At 33.9% G+C, this 25,978-nt stretch overlaps 2 protein-coding genes across 5 annotated transcripts; both read left to right on the forward strand.

The window, feature by feature from the left end:
* The first annotated feature begins 181 nt into the window (after positions 1 to 181).
* Positions 182 to 25,978, forward strand: LOC108201867 (cyclin-T1-3-like). Of its 4 annotated transcripts, none has more exons than XM_017370202.2 (7): positions 182 to 411; positions 1,114 to 1,685; positions 1,780 to 1,861; positions 2,549 to 2,683; positions 3,163 to 3,338; positions 7,609 to 7,754; positions 8,013 to 8,261. In XM_017370202.2, the coding sequence occupies exons 2-7, from the start codon at positions 1,129 to 1,131 to the stop codon at positions 8,042 to 8,044; spliced, it is 1,128 nt and encodes a 375-aa protein (XP_017225691.1). In that variant the 5' UTR covers positions 182 to 411; positions 1,114 to 1,128; the 3' UTR covers positions 8,045 to 8,261. The 4 variants fall into 4 exon arrangements, with proteins under 4 accessions (XP_017225691.1, XP_063940727.1, XP_063940728.1 ...); XM_064084657.1 differs by lacking the exons at positions 7,609 to 7,754; positions 8,013 to 8,261 and adding exons at positions 25,202 to 25,347; positions 25,604 to 25,978 and having other exon boundaries at positions 236 to 411; XM_064084658.1 differs by lacking the exons at positions 7,609 to 7,754; positions 8,013 to 8,261 and adding an exon at positions 3,570 to 7,531 and having other exon boundaries at positions 237 to 411.
* LOC108201864 (probable nucleoredoxin 2) lies at positions 9,595 to 12,236 on the forward strand. Its single transcript, XM_017370198.2, has 4 exons — positions 9,595 to 9,995; positions 10,237 to 10,725; positions 10,879 to 11,376; positions 11,533 to 12,236. Exons 1-4 carry the CDS (start codon positions 9,738 to 9,740, stop codon positions 12,034 to 12,036), a joined length of 1,749 nt encoding a protein of 582 aa, XP_017225687.1. The 5' UTR covers positions 9,595 to 9,737; the 3' UTR covers positions 12,037 to 12,236.

Raw genomic sequence — 25,978 nt, forward strand, 5'->3', positions numbered from 1 at the left:
CTAATTCTGGTGCTCATGCCTGACCTAGGGCAAGTTTAAAATAGTTATTATAATTAAAAAAATGTACAGTTTAAATTATTTGGATGGATAATTTTATATTATAAATAATTTAATATTTATAATAATAAAAAAATACACCGTCCACTCAATCATTGAGAGTGTTTATTTCGACACGCAGATGAAAAAAAAAATAATCCCAAAAACTTGAATACACAATCTCACTCGCAAAAGATAATAAAACGTGTTATTCCACTTTTCGCAACTTCGAAATCGAAAGTGTAGCCCACCATCCAACCCACCGTTTGCTTTGTCAACAATCTACAAACCTCCCGTTGATATCTTTAAACCTAACAATTCACCCTTGTTATTATCTTTCAATTTCTCATCAGATCTATTTTTCTTCATCATCAGGTAACATCTTTTCTAATTTTTCATTTTCTTCATTCTAATCAACGTTTTCTCATACGTTTCTTGATTAAAGCTGCGATTTTTATTTGAATATTGTGTTCATATGCTCAAATTGATCTGGAAAATGATTTGATTAAGTTGGTATGATTAAAATTGAGGCCGTTCTGATGCTAAGTTTCTGCAAGATTTCAATTTTATTTGATGTTTACAATTTGAAATTTTTGTGTGCAAGTGGGTGTTTTAATAACGGAGAATTGTGTTTCGAATTGGATTAAGTTATGATCGTTTGTTTGCGAAGGTTAAGCGTTATGATCGAATCAGGTCTCTAGTTATCATGATGTGAATTTGTATATAGGTTAAATGGATTTTGGTTGATTTAGAACTGTTTGTAAAAAAAAGGTTGAAAATTTTGTTTTGTTATATCGAAGCGGGTCTATACTGTTTTTTATTGCCATAGAAGTTGATAGATGAGAGTTTTGTGGTTCTCAACTAGGCAGTTCTTTGATTGCAGCATGAAGTTTTGCGTAATAATCTCATTTTAAATTGGCTTGATTACGTGCAAGAACTAACTTTATTGTTTTGACTTGATAAGGCTGCAATAACCATCTTAATTAGTGGATATGTTTGCATTAAACAAAGTTGTTTCACCCCGGCCGTAGTTAATGATTTTTGTGCACATTTAATTTGATGTTTTTCTTTTTTTAGGGCATCTACAAAACCATGGCTCTTGTGCAGACATATCATTCACAAGTTGGACCTTTTCGGGGTGACCGTAGGTCATCTTTTAACAGGCACCACCGTCCTTTGATTAATACTACCATGGCTCCCACCACCAACAATAGCTGCAATCTCCCTCATAACTTTTTCCCAAATTACGAAAATTCTTATGATTTCTCAAGAAATTTCTGGGAGTCTAACTATTGCAGTAAAATTGCTGAGGCTGACGTAGTACCTCCGAATAAAAGGAGAAAGTTTTCCACGTCTGCCTGGGAAAGTAGCACGAGACCATATATCCAACCTCCTATCTATGAAAATGGTCCTTCAGCAAACAGAAACACTTCTGCCTATTTGGATAGTGTGAGAGTTGATGTCTGTCAACCTTCAAGTGGTAAGCGTGACCGTTCGAAGTTAGAGGATGAGGATTTGGTGTTTATGTCGAGAGATGAGATTGAGAGATGCTCCCCTTCAAGGAAAGATGGAATTGATGCACTACAAGAAACTCGCCTGCGCTACTCATATTGCAGTTTCCTTCAAAATCTTGGAATTCAGCTACAAATGTAAGTTTATTCATTACAGCACATTTAGACATCTTCATGTAGAATGTCCAGTCTGTTGTATGGTATCCGATGATGCTTTTGATATTACTTTCAGACCACAGACCACCATTGGAACAGCTATGGTTCTTTGCCACCGTTTTTTTGTTCGGAGGTCTCATGCATGCCATGATAGATTTGTGAGTACTTTTTTAAATCTTAATTTTGCTGTTAAATTGAACCCTTTCTCTTTTTCCGTTTATTCAATGATTCTATTTCGTTTCAAACTTGACGACCATGTCACATGCTTTTTGCATTTTCACTTGTGTTTGATAGTGAAGTATTTTTCAGAGATATTGGTATCTTATGATAGGATCCTGTTATGCCTCCTCTTTAAGTATGTAATACATGTGTAAACTTATATATATATGTAGGTTACCACGAGATTATATTATCAAAATAACTTATATAAATCTTATTGATAAACTCATGCACACAAAACACCAAGTGATATTAGAGAGATCACCAATTCTCCACATGTAACTAGGTGATATTCGAGAAATCACCCGCTCTCCACACACACATCAATGTCTAATTTAAGCCTCCCTCGACCTGCAAACCTTGTTTCTATTTGTACTCATTTTAAGATATTATTTGTCCCAACTAATCCTCTCTTTGATTTGTAACTGACACAATGCACAAATAACTCCACCAAATCCTCCTAATTTGAAAATCAAGATATCCTTCATTTTGAAATCTTTAATCAAGAGCACTGATTATGTTTTACTCAAATGAAGAGCCTAACATCTTATTTGAACACCCACCCATACTTTTATAGTGTTTTTCTTTTCTCGGTTTGCTTGACTGCTCAATTTCTTACTTTGCAGATGATATCAACTGCTGCTCTGTTCCTGGCTGCCAAGAGTGAAGAGACAGCATGCCCTTTGAACAATGTTTTGAGAGCTTCATGTGAAATTCTCCATAACCAAGACTTCGATGTTCTCTCATATCGTTTTCCAGTTGTGAGTATCCATACTACCACTATGAACAACTTTTTTTTCCTTTTTCTTTTTTAATGTGCAGCTTCAAGGTATTTTCCCAAAAGAAGACAGTAAGAGGAATTATCTATTTAAAATTACTATGATATCTCTCTTAGTCATTTGCCATCATCTATGACTTCTTAGTTCTTACTGATGCTATGAACTCTGAAATGTTGAGTTAGTTGTGCAATAGAAGTATAGTTGTAAACTAAGAAATGAAAAAACCTCATGTATGACTTCTTACTGACGCTAATTTGAACTCCAAAATATGAGTTGGTTGTCAAATGGTAGTATAGTTGTAATATAATCAATAAAAAAACTTCAATTCCTAAATAATTTCTAAGTAATTACTTCGGAAACTTTAAGAAGGTTGTCTTGATTATAGTATTATATATGCTGAGCACTTACAAATTGTGATTCTCTTTCAAAATGCTTTACTAAATTGAGTTAATCTTGTACAGGGTTGGTTTGAACAGTATCGGGAAAAAGTGATCGCAGCGGAGCATATAATATTGACAACTCTGAATTTTGAGCTTACTGTGCAGCATCCTTATGCCTCTCTTACATCCACGCTTGATAAATTAGGCCTTTCCCAGTCAGTGTTGGTTAACTTGGCTCTTAGCTTAGTTAGCGAAGGGTAAGCCCAAATTCTGTTATCTTCTTTAAACCTCTTTACCTGGCCGAATTTTTTGCAGTCGGTGAACTACATTGATTCTTAAACTTGTACACTCTGTTGATATTTGACTATGTGATCAAGAATGTGCAAGTACCAAAAAATTATATGCCAGGACCTGACCTTGCTTCCTCTGTTGTTTACTTGTTTTTACTTTCTGGTGTTTTGCTTTCTCCCGTATCTGTTTCTTTGCAGAAATTGAGTTTTTTGTAGGACCAAAATTCCATTTCAGTCAAAATTATGCATCAGTCGAGGCTTGGGTATCCTGCGGTGGAGAAGTTATTTTCTCTGGGTTTATTTCTGTTACCTGTCATGATGTATTTATTGAATGCTATCGAGTAAATTATCTGTGTAGTAATTGCAGCATGCTATATTGATTTGTTTGGATTGACATACAATTGCAGGGTTTAGAGGAATAATGTGCTCGCCTATGAATGATATTCTTAGCTGGTGCTTGATATGCTGTTCACCAAAAGTTATAATTATCATCTGAAGTTGATCCAGGGATGTCTAGTGATGCTCTTAACATGCATACACATAAATAGTCTGCACAATAGCAATAAAAGAAGCCTCAGGAGCTACGAATCCAGTTCTGCCAAATGCTTTATAACAATTGTCTGTGTACTGTTTGCTTCATGAAGTCCTCGTTCAAAATTATTTACTATTCACCATGGCTTCCTGTTTGCTTAGGGTGCTGATGAAAATGTCATCATGGTCCGAAATGGTTTTATAAGTCTTCCTGCCACCCATCCAGTGGTTATGTGTGTGCTGTTTATACCGTTATATCCTGTCAAGACTTTCCAAAATTAGTGTTGACCTTTACATATGTTTCACTCCTAAAATTTAGAGACCTGTAAGCTTGATTTGACCTCTCCTGTAAAACTTCCCATATTTGTTCTGTACCGATTTCCTTTGCCTTCTGGGTATACTTAGTACTTCTATCAACGGAAGTATAGACAGCCTTAGTGCAGATGTAGTCATGATTTTAGAGCTCAGGTTGTGTTAAGGAGCAACAGTTTAACTTTACACTGAGAGCAGAAAGTCTGTTAACTTGTAAAGGTTTTTACCTCTAGAGAGTGTGCTAATTAAACTTATCAATGGAGAGATAGTAGTGAGAGGATGTGACAGACAAGACCACTGCATATGCGGGAGCAGAAAAGGACTGTACCACCTTTTAATGTGAAAGGTTCTACCTCAATTCTCTACACTCACACAGACACACACATAGAGTTGGGGAAGGTAAGCTTCTCTTTGGAACTTTCAACAATTTGCACATGCCCTATAAAAAGAGAGCGTTGGAGAGGTATATCTGTCTTCAGAACAGTGAACATTAATACCTTAAATCTCTCTAAAGCTTCATTGTTTTTCTTGTGTCCTAAGAGAATGCTAGAAGATAATTAGCAACATATCCAAAATTTGTGCTACCAGTATGATTTATCTTTATAAGAAAACACTGCTATATTAAGTTGCATTAGTCTTTATGCACATAAATTGATGCAACTATTATTTACATTTTGACATGATTTTCAAGAATCACTATCTTATGGACATCAATGGTGAGGATTTTTTTGCTGAATTTAATTTACTTCACCGTTTCTCCACGAGGCTTGAACCCTCGAGCCTTGACCACTAGGCCAAAGCCAATAGAACTATAAATTTGGTTCTATTTTGGGGCATAGTACCTACACATTTTACATTTCATATACTTTTCCAATATGTGTGACCCTTTGTGTTTCCAATCTAGTTACTACATTTTTTGACATCGAGTCCTTTGAAATTTGGAAAAGCACATTCATGGAATATGTTTCTATGAATTGTTATCTTCAAAATGTAATTTGATATATGACTATGTTTTGCAAAACATGGTTTTAGTGGGTTGCTTGAGAATTTTCAAAATCTTCTTTTGATGCAATGGACTTGCAATGATCATAGAATTAAGTTAGCTATATATAATTGGTATGATGTCATTTTCAAGCTTTCGTTTTTTCTCCTTAACACACACATTTATAAATGAACTCCCTCACTCCCAAACATGTAATTCTAAAGAGTTAATTGCAAAACGCATCCGGTTGGTTTGGTCCAACTGCACTTTATTACCTAAACTTTAGATAATTGCACAATGAACCCCTTAACATATTTTAGCGCCACATGTTGAACCCTTTTGGCCCATTTTCGTCTATTTTGACCTATCACTATGTTAAATTAAAAGGGTAAAATAGACCTAAGAACCTATAACATTACATTTTAGTACATTCTTAAGTCTATTTCACCCTTTTAAATTCCACATTGATTGGTCAAAATAGACAAAAATTGTCCAAAAGGGTTCAAGGTGCGTCGCTGAAACATGTCAAGGGATGCATTTGGCAATTATTTAAAGTTTAGGTAATAAAGTGCAATTTGCCCAAACTAAAGGGTTGCATTTTGCAATTAAATCAATTTTAAATTGCAAGTACATTAATTTTTTCACTTTGTTTACGTTGTGTACCACACCTACATGGAAAAAGTATAAGTTTTACTAATGTTTGTTTTGTTTGCATATAGTTTTACTCATTTAATCAGCATAATTGAGCAGGATTGGGCTTAAGTATTACTCCCTCTGTCCCAAAATAAGTGTCGCTTTGACTTTTTTCACGTAATTTGAGGTGTAAAAAAGTCATACTTCTACGTATTATTTTTCGAATTTTCTTTTTCTGAATAAAAGTTTAACACATATATTTTTATTCAGAAAAAGAAAATTTGGAAAATAATGTGTATAAGTATGTTTTTCTTGCACCTTAAATTACGTGCAGAAAGTCAAAGCGACACTTATTTTGGGATGGAGGGAGTACTGATTTTCTTTTAATCAAATGAGAGATAAACATGCCATCTGAACCGGCAAAGAAGTCTGTTGTGGTTTACAGTGAAATGTTTTCCTTGCAAGGGAGTGTTGGTGCGTTAAAATCTTTGGCTGTAAATAGTTTACAGAGGAACGGTAGCTAGTGCCTAAAATCCTTTTCAGCTGTAGCTTACAGAGGAATTGAAACCCATTCTCTCACTCAAAACGGTTGATGGAATGTGCATTGGATACAATAATGCAAGTCTCTAGTGCTAGGGCCAGGCACTCAAATGCACTTATAGATGTGAATGTATCACTTCAACCTCTGTTTAATTCAGTTGAAGCTTCGCAAAAGCACATGTTGTTTTCCCTATGTTAAACGGTTTAACTTTTCTGATAGTCATTGATGTTGAAGTGTTTTTTCTGGGTGGAGGTGGGGGAGGGGGGTTCTGCACAGTGCACATAGACATTTGGTTCCTTTATTGGCTAACGTGAAATGGTTTGTGAGCTATGCCTTTGTCAGTGGTTCATAATTTTTTTGGGAATATGTGCCTATAAAAGGCACTCATGGGAGTATTCTACTGTAGCATGAAAATAAGGAGGGTCAATCTAGCAGAGTGATGAGCAGAACCATCTGCTTTGGATATATATGGTATTTTTTAGTATCTGCTTTACTTCGAGAGAGCAAAGCACTCACCTTTTTGTTAAGTTCTTGGCCTAGATCTAGATCATCTATACAAATGTTTCGGAGGTCAGAGGTTCAGGTCGTATCCTTAAAGTTTGTCAGCTGTATTTCTGATGATTGTTTATGTCGGACTGGATGAGCAGTTAGCATGCCACTTATACTTGCAGCAAAAGGTTTTTTGTAGTTTCAGCACGAGCTCTTTATTTCCAGTAACAAAAAAATTTGGAGGCTGGCCTGCCTATTCAGTCTAAAAGCTGATCATACTGGCAATCTCTCTGAATTTTTACTATGAATCATTTTTTTTCCTACCTATTTAAACTGCGAAAGTTGCTGGAGTCATATATTCTGCTGCTACTGAGGTGGGAGTGGGAGTTGATGTTCTATGTAGATTGCTATATGATGTGTGATATAATATTACATACTATCAACAATTCTTCAGAAGATTCTTGGAAATAATCCACCTGTTGCTGCTTTTGTAGTTGGTAAGGGAAATTACCTGTCTTGTCTCCTCTTGGGATTCTGTGATTTCATATAGATAGCAAATTTATAGCAGGCTAGTTTATTTAAGAAAATGTCTGAAGCTGACGTGGTTGTGTATTTTGTGTGGCAATAAACAATGTTCCACGAGATCGTATTGTCTCAGATGGTTTGTTTTATCATCCAATTCTCTCCGAGCAGTGCTCAAGAATGATCAATTTAGTGCTAGTCTGACTAAAAGTTTCTTCTTTTTGTAGGCTTAGGAGCTCTCTTTGGCTACAATTTAAACCCCATCAGATAGCTGCTGGAGCTGCATATCTTGCTGCAAAGTCTGTGAACATGGATCTCACTTCATCACAGCATGTCTGGCAGGAGTTCCAGACACCACCCTCTGTACTTCAAGGTATGTGTACAATTAATGTTTAGGTATATATTCTCTAGGTTTGCTTACAATCTGCTGCTGTTCGACCACGGGGAAATATGGTGCTTTCCAAGTTTTATACATAGAACTATATTGTATTATTCATGTCAACTTCTTAGAGCCGGTTGCTTTGAGACTCATTCTTTTCGTCAATGCTCTAGAGCATATCATTTGTTTACCTATGAATTATACTCGCTTGTATAAAGGTTATGACATGCAGTGGCTTTTTTCTTTAATCAGATGTTGTCCAGCAATTAATGGAGCTCTTTTAGAAGATAGCATGGAAGACAAGTACAGTGGGTCAGTGACGTGTGAGTTGTATCAGTTTTTTAGGGTGGCGATCGTTCATATACCTGATGTGAGGTCGTCAGTGTTTAGGTGTATATATAGTAAAGCGGCTATGAAGGAGAGTTTTTGTTTAGAGATATTATTACTGATTGAAGAAAATTTCAATCATGGAAAAGATTATAAATTTACTGTGTTTTTGTATCTTTTGGCTACACGAATCTTGTTTATTTCGTTTTGTTTGAGAAGTGTTTAGCACTTGTAGTGGATTGGTGATTTACTACTTGCCTCTTTAAATGTATTTTCTCCGGTTGCGAGATTAATCTTCCCCTTTGATTTTTCTTGTATATCTGCCAGTGCTAACATATTTGATTTGATTTACGTACTTCAAACACTGTTTAGCCCCGATTGTAGTTTATTGTCCAACCATCAGACAGGTGTTTCATTTAATCTGGTTTGCGGCTTGGCAGCTTACTGAACATTACCAAGAGGAATTTTCATGTGCGCCTTTAAGAATTTAGTGGAAAGCTTTAGTTTGGAAAAAGGATTAATTATTCCTGACAAAAAAAAAAAAAGGGATTGATTATCAACCAAGATATCAACTTCGCAACTCAATTCATGGGATATTACTTGAGTTACTAAACTGATTTAGTGATATCAAAAACTTAGCTAAGGCATACAATGAACTATATATTGAACATTACCGATATTTTCTTATAGTGAATGGGTTGGCAAGAAAATTCTAAACCTCCTTCTTAATTTTCTTGTGTTTTTGGGTTTCAAATTACATTTACAATTCTTAATAAATTATTATTAAATACACACACACATAGAGGCTAAATCAAGTAAAAATGTACCTTGTAATAAAAATTAGAAATTACTCTTAAAAGTTACATTATTCTTAATCATATATTTATATAAATAATATATATACTCATGTTATATATACTCAAAAATCAAAAAGGAGAAAGTGGTAAATAAATAAATATATAAATATTTGTCTTTTTAATATTATTGCTCATGTTTATTGTAAATAACTTATTTGTATATGATTTTTTTAACATGAAAAAAAGACACGTGGATAAATTCTTGTATATATTAGTTAACAACATAGTTAAATTAAATAATACTCCCTCTGTCCCAGCCGAATTTTTTATATAAAATATAGTTTTATAATATTTTTTTAATTTTTCACAATAAAATTTGATGTTTGAATTTAAATCAAACATATAATAATTAGTTGTGTTCACTTGGTGTGAATGGAATGGAGGAAGAATGGAATGAATTTTGTACTCTAAAATGATGTTGATAAAAAAAAATGTATATAATTTTCATTCATTTAATCATTTTAATCTTACTTTTGACTATAGTTCTAATACACATGTTGTCGAAGGAATGCTCATTCCATTTCAACATCACGTGTCTTCACAATTTTTCTCAAAATTTTTTTTACTATATTCATATTTTATCACCATTATTTCATCAAGTAAACACAGCCTAAGAGATACAAGAGGTAGTGTGTGTAGTATTGAAAAGTAGTTTATTTTGGGACGTTCCGGAAACGAGGTGACATGAAATGGCACGGAGGCCCAATGGGCCATGACCCATATATAGAGCGAATGTGTAATCAGGGTTCTGAATTCTGATATGTATTTCTCAGTGTAATCAATCAATCTGAAGATGAATCTTACATACGATCGCGATATATGCCCGGCCGAATGGGTGGAAATGGTGAAAGATGCACAGATTCGGGACGGGAAGCGTAAGTATCAACCACCGCCAGAGTCGCCGGAAAAAGAAGTTCCGAAGAGGTCAATTCGCGATATTCTCTTAAATCCAAGTCATCCATGGGGCTATGATAAACTTGGCAAGACCAACCTGTTCCATCTTTTCACTGCGGCCGGTACACAATGCCTGTACACAAGGAAAGGCGATGCGGTAAAGTTTAATGCTAATTTATATTTTATTGTTGTAGATTTTTACTGTTATTCGTGTTCGAGGAATTATTTGTGAATTTTAATTGTGTTGGTTGTTATTGTTATTGAAATTGGAATCAGTATGCAAAATTTTCAGGTTAAGGTTATAATAATACGGAATTATTATTTTGTTGTTGTGTTTCATGGTGTATGTTAATTTGTCTAAAACTAGTGTGATTGATTATTCTGTGTTCCCCTCTCAGGTTAAGGTTGACGAACTGCGGGACAAATTTGTTATTCTCTATTTCTTGAGAGATGATGTCCGGAATGTGGCTACTTGTCCAGAATATATACCCGACTTGATTGAAACTTACCAAATTCACGGCAAATCTGAGCTTGAGATTGTCTTTATCTGGCTTGGTGACGACAAAGAGGCGTTCTCTAATCAGTTCTATATGCCGTGGCTTGCTGTCTTACCAGAGGATGAGAGAACGGTCAATGTCCTTACGGAGGAGTTTGACTTTATAGGCCCTGTGTGCTTCCTTCTTTTTGACCGCAATGGCTTCTTGTGTCTTTATGATGCCAGAGCGAACATCAATGCTTATGGTGTCTTAGGCTTTCCTTTTACCCATGAAAAGATTGAGGAAGTAGATAAGGAAGCTGCCAAACTCCTTTCTGAAATCATTGATGGCAAACCAGTTACATTGCCTGATATTTTGGGTGCCCATGTAATTTCCCCCACAGGAGACAAGGCAAGTGAACATTTTATATTTCGCGTGCAAGGCACAGATTGATCATTCATACCAAAGTATATTAGATGTATTTCGCAAGTCCACATTTTCATTCCCATTTGTCGGGAATCTCTCCATATGTTGTGTCTGACCCATGTTTATGTTTTTTTGCAGGTACCTACCTCCGACCTAAAAAGTAAGACCGTGGGTCTTTACATGTTGAATGAATATCCATCTCGTATTATCCTTGAGGAGTTGAAACGTATCTGCGAGGATAAGAAAGAGGATTTTGTCTTAATTCCCATCATCACATCGTACCATTCCTCATGGTCATGGATCAGAGCCGGATGCAGCCATCTCGAACGTAGCATCCCTTGGTACACTCTGCCCGCTATTAAGTGTCGCTACTTGAATTCAGTTTTCCATAATAAACTTAAGGAGCCGTATTTTTCGTATGGAGCATGTGATCTAGTTATTCTTAAAGGCGATAAGCATATTCCTGTCAGCTATTTTGCCTTGCACATCTTTGCATGCTTCGGAGTTGATGCCTACCCGTTTACCATAGAAAACGCCGTGCAAGTGGCAAAGAAGGAACAACAAGGCAACATAGTACTGAAGGAAATATTATCGTCCAAGTCTATTTTACGTAGACAAGATTCAGCCGGCAGTGAGGTATGTGTCATTATTTATGAGCACTATCTCGCATGATATAGTTTTTGTTTTTATTATCATATTATTTTATTGAAGATAATAGTTTTTGTTATTTTCAATCACATACTATTTTATTGAAACGTCTTCTGAAACTTGTACTAATAATCTGCCTGGCAGGAAGTGATCACTGTTTCAGAGCTCGATGGTAGACATGTCTTATTATTGTTTGGGACTCATGGTTGTGAGTGGGAATCATTTTTGTCAACCATAAAGAATTGGTATGTTGACAAGCCACATGATGTTGACTTCGAGATCATCTACATTCATTTGGATATCAGTTTAGAATCTACTTCCTTCTCAAGCACTATCGAGAAAATGCCTTGGGTGGTCCACTCGTCTAAACCAGAGGTTGCAGTTTCCTTGTTCGAGTGTGTGTTTCCCATATCTGCACACCTCCCTGCCATTGCAGCCTTTGGGGTAAATGGGCATCTAGAAACAAAAGGATCAGACTTAGCTTCTAATGATAAGTTGGTCTCTCAGTATCCATTTATACAGGCTGATATGTATGATGAGGTTTATCAAGAACTAAAAGACGAGCACGGATGGGACTTGAAAAATCTCTTTCCCACTCCTGAAGAGATAGAGATCCGCTCTTTAATGTACAGACGGATTTATGGATAAATCACTCAGATGGCTCTACTTATATGTATTTAGATATCAAAGTCTGTATGCAGTGAGTAAACTGGGTTAAGCAAAAACTAGAACAATATTGTTTTTAGTTTTTACGAGGATATTTTTTGTGCAGAAATTTGTACTGATATTGCTTTTATGCGTATGACCCTTTTATATGCGTTTATTTTAATGTGTTTATGTTCTTGTCTTGATTGGCTTTCAGAATTTCCATTTAATTGTGGGCATGATCTCGTGATACCTTAAATCTTAACTTCCTTTATTCAGGAATAGAGATTGATATAGAATTTCTTATGATAATTTCTTTAACATATAATTTATATAATCTATTATATATATAATACCGACTGGGTTTTGATTATTTCACTTATTTAATACTTTTTATCACTTATATTAATTGTTGTTGCGTGTAATTGTGTGTATGATTGTGTTGTTGATTGTTTGTGTAGTGTATAGAGTGTGAAGAATTGATTTGTGATGATGGGTATTCTCCCTCCGGGGTTTCGGTTTCATCCGATTGATGTGGAGTTGGTTATGTATTATTGAAAGAGGAAAGTGATGGGCAAGAAGTTTCAGTTTGAGGCTATGGTTGAGCTGAATGTGTATAAATATGAGCTTTGGGATCTTGCAGGTTTGTTGTTGATTATGGCTTTTTTATATTGTTTTGTAATATGGGTTGTTTGATTTTTGTGGATTTTGGTTTTGTGGGTTGAATTTTTTTGGGACTGGATTAGGTTGGAAGAGGGGACTTTAGGGGTTGGTATGATTGATTTGTAATATTGTCATGTGCACATTTAGCACTCCTCTTTGGCGCACTCAAAATGTAAATGAGAGACTTATTTCACATGTGTACTCTTACAAATACAAAATTTGACGATGTGTGCATGAGGTCAAAGGACTAGGATAAAAAGAAAATCTAGCTCCAGTACCCATGCTATTTACGATTGAGCAGGAATACTCAATGTTGTAGCATTTGTTGTAATTTCCATGTCAAATATTCTCAACACCACAGTAAGTAATAATCTTCTGTAAGATGCTTGTAGAAAGTAAAACACATTTTCACTCGCATCTATTTCAGAACTATATTGTCTCATGATTAGCCAATACTGTTTTATAATACTATTTAAATTGATAGTTCAAAGTTCAACATTAACATGGACTAAATTACTGTTTCAAACATAGTCCTCAAAGCTTGGGACTAAGGGATTTGAAGGATATTGTAATATTGGAACATTGGGGGTGTTACTGATTGTTTTTTGTGAAATTACTTATTCTTGTTGCTGGTTTGTAGTGCAGCGAGTATGGTTTAAGTGAGTCCCTTATAACTTTCATGTGGGAGCCATGATACAATTACCTAGTGATATGTTACAAATTTGGTTTTTGGATTTAACGATTCTAGAAAGCCACCTTTATCTCTATCCATAACAAACTAAGTCAGGGAGATTCATGGTTTCCAGCATCTGGCATCGAAATAAACCATTTAAACCTACAGTATGAAAATAAAAATTTGTGATGTGATTGTCACGCACCTTATAACTCTTAGGTTGTGTTCACTTCATGTAATGGAATGAGGGGAGAATGAAATGAAACTATATGAACAAGTTTTATGAAGATTGGAGAAAGTATGAGGCAATAATGATTAAATATGAGTGAGTTAAAAAATTTCATGAAAAAGATGATAGGAAAAAATGATGAACAAATGGAATCAACATTCCTTTCAAAACATGTGGGTTAGATTTTTAGTTAAAATAGTTAGAATGGAATGATTGAAGGAATGAAAATTATAAACAATTTCACTAATCACTCTCAATTTATAATATAAATTTCATTCCATTCTTCCCTCATTCCATTCCATGAAGTGAACACAACCTTAGTCTTATGCTTTATGCGTTATAGAGGTTTAGCCTTTTGATAGTGCTTACAGTTGTCCCTTAATAATTTAGATTCTTTACATATTTCAGAAACTTGTGATTCTTGTACCTATTATTCAGTCAACTTACTAATTTCAGAAAAATTCGTAGTCTGTACCAAACCAAACGGCTCCATGTTCTCTTTAGTTCAAGGGAAAATGCAAAGTGGAAATGTAAAAGGCTTTTCTTCCCCTAACAAATTATTAGGAACTAACTTCTTTAGTTTCTCAACTTCATGGTTATAGATCTCTCTTCATTTTATCACCATTTTCTTTTTTAGCCCTACAATAGATTTACATTATACTTCATAGTTCAGTAAAATAATTAAAGATAGATCAGTAAGATGGTATTTAATAGCACTAGTTTTGAGTTTTCTTTCACTTTCATAAACAGCATCCTTAAACAAGGATAAATTTTGGCATGCTCTCTTAATCCCCAGATGATCTTTCCTACAATTCTCCAAGATAACAATGATTCCCAGGAATTACAAGGGCCTTGAGGCCATATACACTATACAGTAATCAGGTACCTTTGTTTCTTAGCGTTAACTGCATCAAATAATTGAAACAGTTCTGATACTGCATAATCTATGAAATTGCCATGTTTTGTGATTATATAAATTAGGCCATGTTCAATGCATTATTTAAAGTGAGTAGAGCTCAAAATACACTAGTGAAGGAGAAGTGCACAAAATTTTTCTTATATGGATGGGTGAGTGAGCTAAGACATTATTATATGTTAATTACTTCCTGCAAAAGGCACCTGAAGCACATTTGGGAGCCTTCATGTCCATGCCAAAGAAATATGTAAAGAATCTGAATAGTAGTTTGCAAAAGTGAGCTACGGAGTAATACTGAATGCATATATGTATTGCTCGACATATATCAATGAAGGTCATCCCCATTATGGTTTAGCGGAGGTCCAATGTGTGCAAACTTAACTTCTTTTTTTCTTCAGGAAGAGGCTGTCATGTAAAGAAAAAGAATTAGTTCTGTCATGCTTATTTGAGTTTGGGAGATCCAGTCTACTGTCACTTATACACCTACCACGTCAATGAACACAACTTCCTGAATAACTTACGAGTAAAATGCAAAGTGTTGACCAAACTTTATCCATTTTTTACATTTTAGTGACTAAAATTTCAAATTTGAAAATAGGTGGCTGGACTTTGTTTTTATGTCTCAAAGAAATGGCTAATGCCCACGTTTCTGAGAAAAAATTAATCAAAAAGTGGCTTTTAGCCACATTTTTGATGAATTAAGACAATATATGGTAACAGTATTGCAAATTTGAATTTGAATTTGAATATGAATTAAGACAATTTGACAATATATGGCACTAACATATATTTTACTCATAACTTATATTTATCATTTCCCATAATTGCTTTTGGGACTTGTGTTTATGTAACTATCATTTCCCATAAATTGTTTTTGGGACTTCTGTTTATATAACTCCACAGTGATACGCATCACTAGATTGATTAGTTGTACTGTTGTAAACGGAGCTCTTAAACAAGCTCCTATCCTTCAATTTAAAGAGGAAATCAAAAAATAGTGCTTCAATGGGCTCTTAGATGCTCTTTAAAAATTTAAGAGCTTACCATCTCTCCTCTCTTTTAAAGAGCATCTAGTAGCTCTTAACTAATATTATATTAATTTTTCACCCACTACACATTCAACCCTTTTCTCTCTTTTCACTTCTCTTTCTAATTTATATGAATAAAATATTAATAGAGAGCATGTATAAAGAGGAGCATTGGAGTTGGAAGGTTTTTCAATGTCTTAACTCACTAAGAGCCACATATTATATTATATTTTAAAGAGTGATTTAAGAGCACCATTGGAGATGCTTAATCCAGCTTTTTATTTCTCATTCTTGTATTTGTGTAAACCAACTCAATCGGTCTGCAAGTGCCCCTCTTTTTGGTTCTATTTTTATTTTTGTCATTCTTAGTCTTCTTGTTTATGCTTTTTGGAAGTTTAGTTTTGGGTTCTATTGACAGGTCTGTATATTTTCCATGCAGAGATCTTATCCCCCCTCCCTTCCTCTATTTCCCTCTCTCCCCCTCTCCTTTGTTACCCAAACTCAGCTAGAATGTCAAACATGGATATGAGTTGTTATCCAGACTCAGCTAAAATGTCCAACATGGATATGAGTCCAAGTGCATTCCCTTATATTACTGTAGCCCATGCATATGTTGAAATTTTCAACTGTTGAGAAATGAAACTTACCTAATGGTCTAGATTATGCAGCTTTAAGTCATTTGTAGAATTCACTATTGTCACAAGATTATTTTATTTTATCTGAATAGCATCACGTGGATGAATGCATTAAAAGCTTCATATAGATGTATTCTTTAAGAAAATAATAATGATGTAAAAAGACTGGCTTAGACTTTTTATACTGTCAAAGAAGATGGGGGAACCATAAAAATTATATTTGGCTAGTCTTATCGTTTTAATAATCTATTTGCTTTTTTTCTAAAAAATTACACTAGCAATGTCCTACTCTAATAAAACATATTTGGTAGAAGGATTTATGTCAATTTTAAAAACCACACAAATCTAATAGGAACATATTTGGTACAAGGGTTTATGTCAATTTTGAAAACCACACGAGAACTATAAAAGAAAAATAAAGACTACCTTGTGCAGAATTAGTAGTCATTATTCAATGCTAATAAGAAGTGAACAGAGAAAAACAGTTTGATAGCTGTTGTATTTAAAATAGCAATTCTGAGCAGGAAAATATTTGCAAACGTGATCTCACCAACAAGCTTTTAGGCATCGGTAAAGGGTTCTACGTTCTACCACAACAAAATATGTGCCATCGGCGATATCAAAAATGTCGTTTGGCAGGTTTTGAATTTTGATAATCTATAAAACACACATCAGGAATTTTTCTCTGTACACGACAATTATATGCAGGGCTGAGCATTTGGTAAAACCGAATGGAACTGAATTTAAATTCGATTAACCGAAACTGAAATAGCAGAAAAAACGCTGCCGAAAATCGAACCGAAATTAATTTGGTTTTTAAACCGAACCGAAATTGATATTTCGATTACCGAAAACCAAAAATTGGCAAAATTCTGAATTATAGAAAGCAAACACATAAATAATAAGTTTACAAGTCATGAGTACGATTATTGAATCTGAAAAATCAAATACATCCCAGCATTAATTAACCTCCATAAATATACATCCCGACTGAAGCTGCCGTAGAACTCGCATCCATGTTAATTTTCTCCAATGCTGAAAAAAGAAAATACACTAATTAACCTCCATAAATATAAGAGTGAGCAGTTAATAAATAATCAAACAAATAAAGAAACATACCCTCATGTTTCTTTTCTTCCGGATCCTCCTCCGCACTTAGAGCTTTTACACTCCTCATCCAATCTTCTGCACATATAAGTGCTTCAATCATTTTAAGGTGTAGTGGACTCCTAAAATCATTTCGAACTCTACCACCGTGTTAAAAGCCGATTCCGAAGCTACGGTGGATATTGAAAAAGCTAACACATCTCGGGCCATTTGGGATAGAATAGGAAATCTTATAAAATTATGCCTCCACCATTATAATGTCAAACTCATCGGAATCCCTAAAAGTTTTTGGTTTCTCACCCAAAAATTCTTCAAAGTCCGATGCACTACGTTCACTTGGATTCAATCTAATATCTCTCTCAAATTGCATCCTCAATAATTGAGATGGATGCACATGGCCAAGATCTTCCTCCCTCATTAATTCTCTAGCATCACACCTTTGATTATTAGGTGCAATCCTTGACTTATATAACTTATATGCATAAATTTATGAGTTGTTATCTTGCAGCAAGTGCTACATGGGGCGGAGTATCTGGAATTGGACGCTCATTTGGTTCATCTTTTGAACATATTCTCCACCAGAAGGGAAGTCAGATTCAACTAGAGTTGGGAAATGTGTATGTTTTATAATGCTTTTACAGGAGGCTCTTCTATATCTAGTGTACATAATAATAAAAACATGAGGAGTAGCTCTCTTGTCTTGATCAAGGTCATTAAGTTATGAATAGGCCGATGTTTAACCTCTACATTTTGCGTTACTTCATGATTTTTTTAAGGAAGGAGCTTTAATAGTAATCTAGACCTTAACTACAAAAAAGTTGAGTAAAACTAAAAAGAGATATTTACTACAATCAAAGAAATATAATAGACCCGTTAGATGTTTTTCTAGTCTGAAGGACGTATGTAATAAAAGAATAACGGTAAAGACAGTTTGTTGGACATTTTAAACTCCAAATTAAATCTTAGTTCCTTTCAAATATGAAAAACGTTGAAATTGTGGGATAAATTGAACAACATCGTGCCTAAGGATAAATAGCTGAACTTTGGTCATTCTTGCTCAGTCTTACACTAAAACTTGGACTGCATTGTATATCTTCTTTCTAACAAATTCTCTTTGTTAAAAAAGCATTTACCTTATGATTTTATAGATATATTTTATCAGTATTAGAGCATAACTTTGCTGTATAGGCTGAAAATCTGTGCGTGAGCTGTAATAAAGGTATAAAAATCAAATTTTGTTGTTGGTACATATGAGGGTTGAGGTCTGTCAAGGATGGGAGATACAACTTTCCCATCTCAAAATCTCAGTGTTTGAAATAATCTCAGAGACCCAATTACCATTCAACAACAAATTCTCAGTAACAGTTGCAGAGCAAGGAAAAAAGGGAATTAAGTTGCATGATTTTTGTAAATTATTTAGCGATATTGTCAATTGTAATGTACTTTGTAGTTTATATACATTACACAAGTACAAGAAGGTGTTTAGGTATTACTAATGTAGTAGAATGATCTGAGGGTGTTTTACTCTATTTGAATATATAGTCAATAATTGTTATTTGTTAGTAGGAAGTAGCTATCAGTGGTGGGTCGTTGCGAGTTTAGTTAGTATTTCACTTGGCAGAGACATGTCTGCACTCTGCGAGAATACTCTTATCTCTGTAGCAGTTTGCCCAACCACAAAGCTACTTAAGATTTTAAACATAAAAGCCCCTGTTCCAGAAGCCTTAAACATGAAAACACCTGAGATGAGTATCAGAGTATGGAAGAATGTTGGGAGCTTGGTGCAAAACATAGGCTTCCGTTGCCTTTGGTTGGGGTAAATGGATGGAATGAAAATGAGATAACTGGGAATGGAGCATTTCTTCCCAAAGAGTGGGGAATTTGAGTTCTAGTTAAAGATTATAAGATTGGAATGAGGGAAGTAATGAAATTTGTAAATATTAAATATACTATAGTTCAAACACCTCTACCAAACACTGACTTAAGTGAATTACAAAGAGAATACTGAATAGCATATATATATAAGCCTCGTTTCAGCGGGGATAGTAAATGGTTTTATACAGAATTGCACACCATGTATAGAGGAAGGTCATGAACATGGCCATTTTCTGGTGGCAATAGACCAAACACAAAGCTACTTAAGATTTTAACCATAAAAAGCCCCTGTTCCAGAAGCCTTAAAAATATACATGAAAATTCACAAACTTCACACATACCTGACGAATATGTATAAATCAACTTGATATAGCTATCTCAAATCAATAAAATCTGTAGTCCTATTTCTGAAGTAAAATACAATTTCAGCGGGGATAGTAAATGTTTTTATACAAAATTGCACACCATGTATAGAGGAAGGTCATGAACATGGCCATTTTCTGGTGGCAATAGACCAAACACAAAGCTACTTAAGATTTTAACCATAAAAAGCCCCTGTTCCAGAAGCCTTAAACATATACATGAAAATTCACAAACTTCACGCATACCTGAAGAATATGTATAAATCAACTTGATATAGCTATCTCAAATCAATAAAATCTTTAGTCCTATTTCTGAAGGATAAATACAATTTCTTATATCTGTGTTCTTAATCTTTTTTCTTTTCCGCAAACTCCTGTTCGAATCAACTAAAAGATATGACGCTTACCTGCTCATAAAGTATAGTGCAGATGATCATCAGAAGTTGCTTGGAATTTTCTTATGCCTAGAATCAGTACTCCTGCAGTGTCCTGCGCAAACGTTACCACTTAGGTTACAAAAACTCCTGAACATTCTATAACTAGTTATTACCCTTAATCGCAACTTGAAGATTTCAGGAAACTGAAAACGTGTGTACACACTCAATATGTTCACGAATTAAACAAAGCTACACGACAAAAAATGCTCTTGAAGCGGTCCATCTACCAAGGAACCAGAAGTCAGATGAAGCGCAGAGTTCAAAGATAAGAAGAGGATCAATCTGCTTGTCTTGCATTGCCAAAAAATAATAGTAATCCTTATTTCCCTATGTCTAGGTACAAGTTAACAACGACATGCAAATTTCTTTCCTAACATTTATGTTTCCTCATAATTGGCTATGCCTTCTTTTTATTTTTTAGTTTGTTCTTTGTCCCGAATTTGATTAGATCCTCCAAGCTCATTGTGCCACCTCGGCCACTTGTGCTTTCTCTGGCATGTGCGGTCCTACCTCCCTGAAAAAACAAGCAAACCAAAAATGCGATTAGAAAATATAATTATATACAATTAAAACACAAATTCTTTAGTATGTCTCACCAATTCTTTGGTATGTGTATTCAAAATCCTTCGGTCTTCTGCATTTATAAGTAACATTACATCGTGGTCTGGATTTGTGTGAGTATGATCTGCTTCAGGTTCAGAGAAACATCTGTAATAAGTGTTTTCAGTACCTTTTGCTTTCGTATCTGAAAACGGAACTATATACTTGATTTGTTGTACCACACACAACTTTTTATCACCATGTCCCACCTTTTTCGTGCATCTGACATGAACTGCAGACGGAACAGGGCAAAATAGACTCCCACTACGCCAAAAATTGTTGAACTTGGTGGTGTTGACAGAATTTACAACATCAACCGCCTTATCGTTCCCCTCATCCACCAGCTTCAATGCAAAATTTGACCTAGTATTGCCCCTAAATAAGTTCAAACACCTTAATCCCCTAATAATTTCATCACAATTGTCGTACAAGTCTAGAGACAACTCCACGTACTTTTGTACTGTGAGATTCATTTCCATACCATGTTTATCATACTCTTGTATTAAGAACCAGAACTTTCGTTTTACATAGCCAATAGTTAATCGATTGTTATTGCAATCGTAGTCAGTATCCCATGAGTTTACCCCTGACCACATATCATATATCTTTTGTCGAAGTGAAGCTGTCAATGAGTTGAGATATTCCTATAAAACATGTCCAAATAAAAACATATATCAATATAGCATACTGACTGAGCATATATATCAACACTAAATTACAAAAACGAAACATACCGCTAATTGCAAAGATATGTTCGAATCTTCTGCTCTTTGTTTATATTCAGGAACTAGCGCACCGTCACGAAGAAAAACTCCATGTTGTACAAACCAGATTTCTTTTTCAGTCAACAACTTGATATTATTTTCAAGTTTTTGGTCATTAGAGTCGACATCAGTGCTGGGTACCCAAAAGAAAGCATGAACAATGTAGCGATCCTCCATATTCTAAAATAACAAATCACATGATATATTATAGCCATAACGTCAACTGAGTTTGAAAGATAAAATCTCACCAACTTACATAACAATCATCTTTCAAAACTTAAAAGATAAAACAACCGGAAACTAACTTCTCCTAGTCTAACAATCTAAAATTTGATTATATGCAAAAAAATATGGAACAGATCTGCAATCAATTAAACAGAAGCCTCGAAATAAAACAAATATTAAACACAATATCATCTGAAAAATTGGTTGAAACACTTACAAGTCCTTGACTAGAATCATCTGCAGCCTGAGGCTGTTTCTTCGAGTCATCGAACTTTTACATATTGCAGGTATTACTCAGAACAATACTGGCGTGGTGGATGCTCTATTGCAGCAAAATAAGCAGGCTGGACTATGGGTCTGTACCGTGGTATACAATGTGTGTCTATATTAGTACGTTTTATTGCGCGGAAAGAGTGCTGCTCTGCCTTGCTGGTGCAAGTTATGGAGATGTCTTTTGGGGAAATCAATTGCGTGAGTTTGCATATATATAATTTCTTTCTCCAATCCGAAACGAATTTTGTTTTACTATGTCTACGATTTTTAAAATCTAAATCAAATATTACTAACCAATTTTAATTCAAGCATATAAATCATACTATAACAAAACTAATTTTATCTAACATATTTTCTTAAAAATATATTAAACAAAAATAATATCATTGAAAATATTAAAATTAATAAGACGAATATAATCCTCACGTAATAAATAAAAGAAAGATGTGTTTTAAAAGAAATTATTAATTGACTGGCACGTACGAGAAAAAGCTTAATTTGGCTAGTGGGGAAAAATAAAAAGATATTGGTAAAGAAAAAACTCTGCAAAGAAAAAATATGTTTATAAGTGTGATTAAAGATGGAAGTCCAGATCTGACAAATTTACCACGGGATGTTTCTGTATTTTGCTTGTATGCTTATAATTACCTTTCTTATTGCAAAACAAATTATATTTTTCAGAATTTTAATTCTAAAACCATATAAATTTAAAAAAAAACAAATTACATTAAGTATCATAATTTTTATAAATATAATCTAATAGAAGTTTATGTCTCATGACGTACACATACATATCAAAAGAATAAATTAAAAAAAAGACTTAGAATAATAAAAGTTGATATTACATATAAACGTGCCTATACGAATCCAAATCAACTAAAAATATTAATACATCACAAGTAGTTTTTCCTTTAAAAAAATATAATTTCATTTTGTTTTATTTGATTAAAAATTATAATTTATTCTTGAAAAATAAATTTTTACATCATTTTAGATATATCAAAAATAAAAATTATTAAAATTATTATAAAAACTCGAGTGCATTGCACGGATTATAAGCAAGTAATGACAGTACCGTTAATACGTTTCAGGTCGTTTGAAAAGCAATCAGTCTTAAATTTTTTTTAATTCTTTGAACTAATTATCATATTAATTTATATTAAATAAATTTAGTGATAATTAAATTTTTCAATGTGGAGATTTAATAATCGGTGGACGATGGAAATGTAGAATTAAAAAGACTCAACACATACATAAAATAAATGTTTTCTTGAATTTAAATATTATCCAAATTTAATTGTCCTGACTTTTGTGGTCAAAATGACCATACTTTGGCAGATAATGATAAATCATTAGTTTATAATTTAGAAAAACTAAAAATTATATTCTAAAGTAAATTACATAAATTTTTTGATAATATAATTTTTGTAATTTTCATCAATGATATAATATATACAAGTTTCGGTCACAATTGAGTCAATTTAATTACGAAATGTTAAATAAAGGGAATAATATATTCAAAAAATATGTTTATTTATTTTATTTATTTATCAGATTTAGTTAATTTTGAAGCCAGAATTTTGCAGTTTGGTATGTTTTAGATGTGAGCCCTTTTACTTAGATATTTTATCAAAATTATTGGTCAAATAATTTTTTAAGTTTGAAAGTGTATGTTGGTCTGATGTTCGACCATGTCTTCATCCCGAACATAGGTAGTTTGACAATCGATTATGAACTGGATTTTTGGATTTATAAATTAGAAACACTTGTTTGTACTGTTCGTCTAAACAGTTAGAAAAAAAATAAGAATTACTAGTTTTATATAATTGATTCTCAATTCTACTTCATTTTTTTATTTTAAGGAAAAAGCACCGCATGGGCATCCTTGTTTTTGAAGAATTCTATACTGAATAACAACTGAATAACAATATAGTACTTATTAAAGGGTGTTACACGAGGCTTAAAAGCATGGTTTCTTAGTTTATAAGTTATAAGAGCAACTCCAAGGGGCTCTCTAAAAAAGCTTTTTAAGTCTAAATTTTAGTTGCAAATCAAAATCTAGTGCTCCAATGAGCTCTTAGATGCTCTTGAAAAATTTAGGAGACTACTCTCTCTCCTTTCTTTTAAAGAGCTCTTAATTCAATATAATATTATTTTCTTTTCAATCTTCTCTCTCTTTTAGTTAACTTTTTCCTCCTACTTATATAAAATAAATATAAAGTGTGAATTAGGAGCTAACTATAAAGAGTAGCATTGAATTCTCACGTTTTCCGATGTATTAACTTATTAAGAGCTACATTTTATATTATTTTTTAAAGAATGATTTAGGAGCACCGTTGGAGATGATCTAAGCAATTATTCATACTATTCGTATAAAAAGTCAAGGAATACTTATAAAAAGTTGTAAATACTGGTTTTTGTTTCATGGCTTCTACTTCTTTCTCAAACACTCACTTATAAGTCTTAAATTACTTCTACTCCCTTTGTCCCCTACATAGTTTATCTTGGAGGATGAGAGTATGACACGCTTTCTAATGTTCCTAGAAAACATAATTTCGTAATTTATTTTTTAATATTCTTTCTTTTGAATAAAAATTTGATATTTGAATTTTTATTCACAAAAAGAAAATCTCAAAAATAAGTTACATAACTATATTTTGTAAGAGGTTTAAAATGCGCGGCGGCCGTGAAAAATACCCGTAAAGAAAGTAAAGGACGGAGTGAGTACCTTCTAATTCACTTCTTTATTTTAAGAAATAAACACTTATTTCAAACTCATCCGGTCATCCCGTCCCTAAAAATGTAGAGAATATCTTCGTTGATGGACCTAATCAACTATATAATTCCTGTATTAAGCATATATCAATCGTTTTGATATATAAATCAAGCATTCGTTCTCTAACCCATTTCGATATTATTCGTGTGGAATGTAGGTACTACGTCATTTCAGCTATTTAAACTGCGAAAGTTGCTGGAGTCATATATTCTGCTGCTACTGAGGTGGGAGTGGGAGTTGATGTTCTATGTAGATTGCATATGATGTGTGATCGTATAATAGTACATACTATCAACAATTCTTTAGAAGATTCTTGGAAATAATCCACCTGTTGCTGCTTTTGTAGTTGGCAAGGGAAATTTCCTGTCTTGTCTCCTCTTGGGATTCTGTGATTTCATATAGATTTCAAATTTATAGCAGGCTAATTTATTTAAGAAAATGTCTGAAGCTGACGTGGTTTTGTATTTTGTGTGGCAATAAACGATGTTCCATGCACGAGATCGTATTGTCTCAGATGGTTTGTTTTATCATCCAATTCTCTCTGAGCAGTGCTCAAGAATGATCAATTTAGTGCTAGTCTGACTAAAAGTTTCTTGTTTTTGTAGGCTTAGGAGCTCTCTTTGGCTACAATTCAAACCCCATCAGATAGCTGCTGGAGCTGCATATCTTGCTGCAAAGTCTATGAACATGGATCTCACTTCATCACAGCATGTCTGGCAGGAGTTCCAGACACCACCCTCTGTACTTAAAGGTATGTGTACAACTAATGTTCAGGTATATTTTCTAGGTTTGCTGACAATCTGCTGTTGTTCGACCACAGGAAAATATGTTACTTTCCAAGTTTTATACATAGAACTATATTGTATTATTCATGTCAACTTTTTAGAGCCGGTTGCTTTGAGACTCATTCTTTTCGTCAATGCTCTAGAGCATATCATTTGTTTACCTATGAATTATACTCGCTTGTATAAAGGTTATGACATGCAGTGGCTTTTTTCTTTAATCAGATGTTGTCCAGCAATTAATGGAGCTCTTTTAGAAGATAGCATGGAAGACAAGTACAGTGGGTCAGTGACGTGTGAGTTGTATCAGTTTTTTAGGGTGGCGATCGTTCATATACCTGATGTGAGGTCGTCAGTGTTTAGGTGTATATATAGTAAAGCGGCTATGAAGAAGAGTTTTTGTTTAGAGATATTATTACTGATTGAAGAAAATTTCAATCATGGAAAAGATTATAAATTTACTGTGTTTTTGTATCTTTTGGCTACACGAATCTTGTTTATTTCGTTTTGTTTGAGAAGTGTTTAGCACTTGTAGTGGATTGGTGATTTACTACTTGCCTCTTTAAATGTATTTTCTCCTGTTGGCGAGATTAATCTTCC

The sequence above is a fragment of the Daucus carota genome, chromosome 9, assembly GCF_001625215.2.
Source record: "Daucus carota subsp. sativus chromosome 9, DH1 v3.0, whole genome shotgun sequence".
Taxonomy (NCBI): Eukaryota; Viridiplantae; Streptophyta; class Magnoliopsida; order Apiales; family Apiaceae; genus Daucus; species Daucus carota.

Bases quoted from the DNA above. Each gene is read 5' to 3' on its own strand.
- LOC108201864 (XM_017370198.2), top strand. From the start codon at position 9,738: ATGAATCTTACATACGATCGCGATATATGCCCGGCCGAATGGGTGGAA. The intron at 9,996-10,236 runs GTAAAGTTTAAT...TTCCCCTCTCAG, and splicing joins ACACAAGGAAAGGCGATGCG to GTTAAGGTTGACGAACTGCG. The intron at 10,726-10,878 runs GCAAGTGAACAT...GTTTTTTTGCAG, and splicing joins TTTCCCCCACAGGAGACAAG to GTACCTACCTCCGACCTAAA.
- LOC108201867 (XM_017370202.2), top strand. From the start codon at position 1,129: ATGGCTCTTGTGCAGACATATCATTCACAAGTTGGACCTTTTCGGGGT. The intron at 1,686-1,779 runs GTAAGTTTATTC...TATTACTTTCAG, and splicing joins CTTGGAATTCAGCTACAAAT to ACCACAGACCACCATTGGAA. The intron at 3,339-7,608 runs GTAAGCCCAAAT...TTCTTTTTGTAG, and splicing joins CTTAGCTTAGTTAGCGAAGG to GCTTAGGAGCTCTCTTTGGC.